Source organism: Drosophila simulans, chromosome 2R, assembly GCF_016746395.2.
Source record: "Drosophila simulans strain w501 chromosome 2R, Prin_Dsim_3.1, whole genome shotgun sequence".
NCBI lineage: Eukaryota > Metazoa > Arthropoda > Insecta > Diptera > Drosophilidae > Drosophila > Drosophila simulans.
Window position 1 is genome coordinate 10,391,932 of NC_052521.2, and position 8,358 is coordinate 10,400,289.

At 46.5% G+C, this 8,358-nt stretch overlaps 1 protein-coding gene across 1 annotated transcript; it reads left to right on the forward strand.

The window, feature by feature from the left end:
* The first annotated feature begins 6,879 nt into the window (after positions 1 to 6,879).
* On the forward strand, positions 6,880 to 7,939 carry LOC27207034. The gene is made up of 2 exons (XM_016182793.3): positions 6,880 to 7,151; positions 7,206 to 7,939. Exons 1-2 carry the CDS (start codon positions 7,112 to 7,114, stop codon positions 7,814 to 7,816), a joined length of 651 nt encoding a protein of 216 aa, XP_016027303.1. The 5' UTR covers positions 6,880 to 7,111; the 3' UTR covers positions 7,817 to 7,939.
* The last annotated feature ends 419 nt before the right edge of the window (positions 7,940 to 8,358 follow it).

Genomic DNA, 8,358 nt, shown 5'->3' on the forward strand with positions numbered 1-8,358 from the left:
GTTTTTGTTAATAAATTTTTAACTGCGCTTGGCAAAGCTGTTTTTCATTATTACAGCCCTATAAAATTGTGTGATTCTTGTAATTTCAGCTGTAAACTTTTGCGACAACACTGGGTGGATCAGTCACCTCAACCCAGAGGTGCTTTTCCTGGCGTGCTGATTTCTCAGGTGGTCGCTTTCGCACATGTATTTACATTCACAATGCAGAACGGAATGGGATGGAGCTGGCTGAGGCGAGGAGCCCACTAGATGGGGTTCTCCCATCGACTTTGTCGTGACTTGCTGCTGCCGCCTTCGCCTTCTTCAGCACATTTCAACCGGAATTTTCCCCAGCGGCTTGCCCCGAATGGCATTGTTGTACTACGTCTGCCATCCGTCGCCATGTGCATGCTCATGCTCATGTTCATGGACAAACCTTACTTGCATCTTTGATTGAGGCCATGGAACTATGAACCACTTGAAAGTTGTTCAACAATTAAAAGTGTTCGAGCTGGCGTCTGACGAGCGAGGCGAGCTACCCAAGTGGCGCCCAATTGCCCCGGGTATTGGGCATCTCACACGGGCGTTTCTCGAGTGTTCGAGGACCACAAACTTTAATTGCATGTCCAGCTGAAAGTGCGGACAATTGGCCATTGGAGCAATTTGGCAAAGTTTGTCAGTTTGCCAGACATTCAGCTAAGCTATGGCTTCTTCGCCAGAGATGACAGCTTAATCTGCATGGATGGTATGGACTTTTGTTCTTACTCCTTTAGGGGTATATCCAAAGACAGAGAAGTTTCCATAACTCAACTATATGAAGTTAGTACCATCGCTCGGGTTTCTTTCTTTTTAAATAAATTTTACATGCACACATAATCACAAATTTTTCTTAATACGAACAAAGTTAAAAATCGATTGCACTTCTTACTTATTTTCCAACCCATCAATCCCGCTTCATACTGGGAATTTTTAATAGTCTATCGCTGGCATCTTGGGCAGAAAGGAAGGGGAAACCAGATTTATGGGGATTTCATTCTCATTAGTTTTTATTAGTTTCATCCTTTGTTCTGGCTGAGAGTTTGATGGAGACCGAGCATCGCCATCACTTTGGCACTTAACATATTGTCCTAATTCGTTTCATGGCCGACATCTCTTTATCGTGTGATTCATTCTGGTTTGCCTCTGGCATTGGCTGTGACTCTGGGTCTGGATTTTCCAGGCCTTACCCAAACCAAGATCCCTGGCCCACTTTATCTCAAGTTTATCTCAATTTGAGGAAAGAAACCTCGGTCTCCGGAGCATTTGGCATGCAGTGCTCGGGCTCACTAATCGCTTTGTCTTGAATCCTGCCTTGGCTTTGGTAATGCCTGCGGGCCATTTTCGCAAAATCCTTAGTCACTGTGCTACAGTTAGGGCCACGCCCACCACCACCACCTAGACAGCCATGCCCGCCCACACCCACTTGGGAGCTGTGGAAATTTGCCAGCTCATCATTTGTGCATGGCTGTGTAATTAAAGGCGCTCGAAAAACTCGACCACAGAGGAGAATCCCTGCTGGAATGGGTGGGCAACTCCGAGTGAGTTGCTGCTATTCCTGGAGCTGCCTTTTCATGTTGATTATGCTAATTCCAAGTCGAAGCTGAACACGAAAACCACTGAACACGACCACTCGCACTCCGGGTCCGCCGTGAACCGGATCTCCCTCACAAAGGACCTTGTAGTCTTTGGCGCTCCACTTCCGTCGCATATCCTGCCGCAGGGCAGCCAAGTTGATGACTACCAAGGAGCAGACGAATCGCTTTGCCTGGCACTCTTAATGAAAAAATGCTGCATAATCTTGGCTAGCTTGAGCATGTTACTTGTGCACTGAGAAAAAGTTAGTTCGCAGTAGTAACTATTTAAAAATTAAATATGTAATTTGGATTTTGGTAAATTGGATTTAAAAGCGTACTTGAGAGATTACTTTGATTACTTAGCATATATTCACACATTTTATAGCGAGTACCACAATTTAATGAAAGTGCACCTATACACGTGTTGTTCTTGTTGCGACGTTGTAATTAAGGCCTTGGCAAGTGGGGGCAAATGGATTCCTTTCAGGAGTGCTCCGGTTGCGACGAGGCACTTCACAGCTATGGCCATTAACTCTACACTTCGATGGCTAAGCACAAAGGACACTGGGGAAGGGGCAGGCCAAGGGGTGAGATGCCAAAAAGCGACTGTGAAATATTCGCAGCTGACAGTTTTGAAAAATGAAAGCTGTGTGGGCGGTGCACTGCGTTGGAGGGCGGAGGGCGTGGCACAAGCCATAAAGATCCAGTGGCAGTTTCAGCGGAAGCGGAAGCGTTCGGCTCGTGCGAATATTGCAAATGTGGCGGAAAATATGGCGTCAGTCAAAAGTCAGCGCAGCGCGTTTAATGCCCGCGACAGCAAATAAATTGCATTTCCACTGCAGCAGCCAGGAGAGAGAAAAGAAATGGGGAAAGAAAGAAAGGCCATCGAGCGGAGAAAGCGAAGAATGCAGCCGAGAGAAAGGAAATGCGCACGGAAAGCCAGAAGTAAATGGAAATGGGAATGTGAAATGTGAAAAGCAATTTCAATCTAGCGACGCCACCCGCTGGGCTTCAAAGGTGCGAAAGGCAGCCAAATCGCGCATCCGCCCGAGTGGCCCTGCAGTTGGCAGCTCACGGGGGCGCACTTCCACACTCCCATCCTCTGCCCCCCATTCCCCATCCCTTAAAGGCGGGCTTAATTACTCCGCCGCCGCCGTTCCAGTTGGCTACGCAGCCGCTACGCCCCCGAATGTCTATGGGTATCCTAAATTAAGTTGTTATCCAGTGGAAAAATATGCAAATTGTTTTTGGCTCATGTCAGACATAAACTTTTTTATGGCCCAGTGACATGTTATAGTGAGCCCTCCGGCTCCTGCCCCTAATCCCAATCCCCCCAGCCACCCCATTTGTCTGGCCAACACTTTCGTCTGCCGCCAAAATAAAAACACAACACCACATAGAAACCCCCCAAAAAACAACAGCTCCCTTTTATTTGTGTGTGCAAATTGTTTGGCAGCAGTGTGCGTGAGCGGTGTACCCAGTGTATCGTCTATGCACTCTCCGTGTTCCCAGAATCAGATAGCCCAACCCTCGGAAAAACCAACTCCGGTGCAATTTTCTGGGCAAAGGCGGAGATTTGCCGCCACACGTTGTAGAATAATTGCGAATCATAAATATGAGGCACGACGTCCTCGACATTATTTAGAGGCAAACAGCGGGCCATAATTCTGCCCCCTCTGTTCCACTTGCCGTTTATGGCCTGTTGATTTCGCAGAGTGCAGCTAACAGTTAATTAAGACATTCAAGCCCTGCACCACCTCACCTCAACCACCCACCAATCGTCCATCCAGCGACTCATTCACGCCGAGCTCTGCTCCGGATCATCGCGTGTCTGCATCGAGGAGGAGGGGGAACTGGAGGAAGGCTCGTGCAGCAGGGCGGGAGAAAGACTTTCCATGTTCCATGTTCCATGTACTTCCCACAACCTTCTACACCCGGAAAACCCACGGGGATGGGGCTACAAGCTTCTAATTGAGCGTGCACTGGGCGCTTCTAATTATCGCACGAAGCGAACAGTTTCCCATTTCCCATTTCGATCCTTTGACGCCATTGTTCCCCTTTTCCAGGACCCCTATCCTAACCCTTCATCTTGTTTGTTGTTAGGTTGTTTATGGCAAATGGCCTGCGACTTTTGGCGAAAGGTTCAGCCGAAACACGAATAAAGTTGCTTTCGTCTGCGACAAAGTTTAAAGTCGCTCCTGTTTCGATGGGGCGGATTCGGGGCTGCGGCTGGGGATCTTACCCCCACTTACCTATACACCCAAACAGCCCACCCATCCGTCCATCCACCCGTGCATCCATCCATCCATCCATCCTAACTTCATTACCCAGCACGGAGCTTGTGTGTGTGTGCAAATTTCCTGTTCTGCTTTTTACGGCGGCACGTAATCAAATTAAGCAATTACTGCCTGGCGTTCCTTCCTTCCGCCCATCGCCCACCGCCCACCGCATCCCCTTGATTACGGGGCAACTTCAAGGGAAAATCACCAGCTGAAGTTGGGCTCTGCAATCATAACGGTAAATGTTGCCCATGCAAATGGAATCGGAGCTGGAGACCCCCAGAAATGTTACCCTGCGCACAAGTGGGAATCAGACCAACACCAGCCATGCAAGCGAAGGACATCCATATCCTGGCTAATCCACAGCAATATCTGGTACCCGAACTTCGAAAGGGGAGATGGATGTGAAACTGGGAGGGATTGGGGTGGGGCTGGGACATTCCTCACCTCCCCATCCATCCACTGCATTCAAATGATAATCGTTTGGTTTATGACCAATTAATCAACTCTCCAGTGCCGCAAAGACGAAAGAGGAGGATACACTTTCCGTGGACATTATGCGACTTCACAGCCGCTCCCTTAACGGCTCCTAAACAAACATCCTGGACATGACTTTGGCCACTTTCCAATTGGACAAAACCCTCCTGTAAGCGAAATATTTACGATTCTTTGGGTTCGTATAGACACACCATGTTGTCAATTAATAATATTGAATGTGAACCCAAAGTGGAGTGGGTATTCCCGTGTCCTTGGCCTTGGTCATCCCAGTACTCCACCTACTGGGTGTATCCCATCCCTTTCGCTTAATCGCGCGGTCGTAAAGCCCCGAATGCGAATGTTCCTAATTATAACTGACCACGCAGCAGTGCAATTCGCTTGCGTTTGTTTCTGTTTCTGCTTCTGTTTCTCCATTTCCTTTGGAACACCAGGAACAAGAAACAGCTCCCCCAGTGACCTAATGAGCCATTTAGCCAATTGGGGTTAATGTCCACACCCGCAGAAAGGAGCGATGAAGGGGGCGTTGGCTTCAGCTGAAGCCAACTTGAGCGCTACTCCTTGATGAATTTTTGAAGAGGCTTCGAGCGAACTTTCAGCCAGGATAAATATATCAACCCGATTACCTACTCCGAACTTCCTCCTCCTGATTTCCTCGTTTCCTTTATTTGCTGAGCTCGGCTCTTCATTTTCATATTTTCCTTGTTTATGGCCAAACATTTTGGTCACGTTCCGGGGACGTGAGCATTTTTAGGCAACTTTTCGACGTGCTATCGAAGTTGCCCCGGGAGGCGAGGTGGGGAAGAGTGTGGAAAGCATGTCCTGGGGGCCTGGTTAAGTGCATTGTTCCATTGCTGATGACTGCGGCAATCGAACGATGTATCCTGTTAGCTTTGTGAATCGGTTCGGTACCATATCGGTGAACCATCTCTCCTGTTGATGCGAATTACGATATCTTTTGACATTTGTAAGCCTGGGTGGTGATGCGTGAGTTGCAATAGCCACTTACTGTGAATCGCCTGATGCAGCTTAGTCCTTGTCGAACACAACACAACTCAACTCAACTCGACAGGACACAAACAGCTCTCGGATGTTCTCGACTTCACCCATTGCATTGGGGTGGGGAATGGAGTAGAGAGGGCAGTCGAGATGCAGATGCAATTCGAACGCTTTTGAATTCAATTTGTCACTGGTTTTGGTTCGGAAATACATTCGAAATCAGCACCAACCCCTCTACTTTTTCCACCCACCTCATCGGGCAGCTCATGAAATTGTAATTGGAGGACTCTGCAGATGGAATGGCAGTGCATCGGAGGACCCTCCAATGAAGTTTGCGAAACTGAGTGTCCTATATACGACGATTCTCGCACACTGAGTTGCGGATTTTCCGCAAATATCAACAGCCTGGCTATCATTCGTGGGCCATGGTTCCTCATATATTAATTATTCGTCCGCAATATTGAAAAAGAGCTTACCATAGGTATCCTGCGGCACTTTTCTGCAGCCTGATTCCCTGGTATTATAATGTACTGGCCTCCATTAGGCAGATAAAAAGTTTATCATTTCATTACGGTTTACATCCTGCTGTCATCCCAATACACATTTACAGGATGTGGCTGGGTTTGGTGTTTCCCTGGCCTTCGGGAGCAATATCCAATATCCTTTATCAGTCGGTTCATACACATATTTTCCAATTCATTTCATGGCGAGTTGTGCGGAATCATCTGAAATTCAAATATCACCGCTAAAAAGCGTAGCCATGTCTGAGTCCGCCCGTATCGTGTATCCAGCCTCCTGGTGTTATCCTTCATCCGTGTCATCATCCCTTTTCTGCTCCTTTTCCCCCCTTTTCCCACTTTACGATCGAATGTTAATATAGTCGGTGCCGTTGGCCGTCGGCGCCAACTTGCATAATTCAATTACATCCGATGCAGACTCATAAAACTAAATCAAAGGAAAACAAGGAGTCACGCTTCATTTGCTCTAGGCCAACTTCGCGGGGGAGGATTGGGAGTTTGTCCAAGCAATCCCCAAATTCAGATTGGGGACACATGCAAACGGCTGAAAGCTATAAAACCTTTCACCAAAGAAGTTTCCGAGTTCGACTTGTCGGCTCATACAAAAGTGGGCATCCTTTGTGCTTATCCTCTTCGTACGCCTATATACCATAAAACTGGATGGCTGTTGATGTCCAATAGCTGCTGTGGTTGGCTCATCTTGACAAGGAAGTGCTGCTCCTGCTGCTGGCCACGAAAGTTTCATTTCACTTCCGACACCCAGGGTGCGCAGTTTGGCATGGGAAGCGTCCAACAATTTGCAGGACCCACTTTTCCGGGGCCCTAAAACTTTGATTTCAGTTTGGCTTGGCCTTAATAATATCCTGACTGCTGGCGAATTGGGCAATAAAAGTGCCATGCAACATGCAGATCGCAAAGTACTTGAATTTTGGGTTGCATTTTCCTTTGTTTCGATACAAAAAAAAAATGGCAACGCTCTTTTTTGGGCTGTCAACTTTCCTAAATAGGGTTTCCACGGCTCCTATAGTGTCATCGATAGTTGTGAGAAAAGAAGTGAGAGAAGCTAATTTACTCAGCGAAAATTTAGAAAAAAGTTTAAATCAAATTCGAATAAGAGCTTTGGATAAGTTGGAATCTCTCTAAGTATCCATAAGCTGCGTGAAAATCTGGAAAGTTTGTGGTTTCAGATATCTTAACTCGCCCTTAACTCGTTCCAAAATCTTTGAACATGACTCAGCAAATGAAAGAGACTCTTCAAACCAGTGAAGGTAGGCGTCGAAAATTAACATAGCAAAATGGTATTCTGACCAGCTCTTTTGCAGATACTTCAAGGGATATTTCAGTTCCCAGGCCTACTAGTAGTCTGATCCGACTTATCCGCATTGAGCACAACTACAATTGCATTATTCCTGATAAGCGAACAGAAATCAAGTCCAAACGAAATCTACGCCAGTTGGTTGGTTTCTTGAATGCAGAGAAAAATCTTGGGCCACTTGACTTTACGGATTTAAGGCAGCATACTCTTAGGGCAGATGGGATCCTGCATCGACTTCGTCGATTTCTAGCCAGCAACCGCAGATTCATTGACTTCAGGCCAATGTCTGTACTACAAGAGGCCATTGTGGAGCATTTGGCCAAAGAGATGCGTTGCTCGACCAGATTTTATGACGATCACGATGGCGGGCGGTACTTGGTTGCCTATAGGCCCGGAATCGAACCCAATTCCTTTGAGTTAAGGGCTCGCGAAGTTAGCCCTAGCAAGGATTTTAATCAGACCATGTGCCAGCAGATAGAGAAGCCAGAAAGCCACCAGAAAACATACGGAGACCACCAGATGGGCCACGTGGTAGAGAACTCCTTTCATCTGGGCAGGAAAATCTTTGAGAAGTTCCATTCCCAAAGAAATTCCCTACGACGGAATGAAAAAACGTGAAGAATGTAGAGTTGTTGTAATTTATACGATTGATTTAAAATATATTTTTATACATAAGGCAGCTTGGGTTGATCAGATTTCAAGTAGCTTAAGTACGAAAAATCCACAAGTGTGCAATAAGAAAAACATGCCTGCGGAAATGAGAATCTCATCTTTCATTTTATGGTCGCCTGCTCCACTTCAGATCTTTTTTTGACTTGATAGCTATTCAAATCCGGCAGAAAAATAGTGCACACACACACATTATTTTAATGGCACAAAACCACCTCTCAAATTGCTTTCATATATAAGATGCAACTATCTGCAAAATGTTAGCATTACTTTTGTGCGGCAATTTGTTGTCCAGAGCTTGAACTTTAACCCCACAACCTTATTGCTTTCTTCTCTCTGGTCACGTGCCCATTCTGCTTACATTAAGGGGATTTGCTGTATTTGTTTTGTTGTTTAGCGATTTGATTCCATTTCCGTGTTCGCCACACACATTTCTTTTGCCGTATACCCTTTGCCACAGATCAGCGCATATTTGTTTTACTATCGCATTA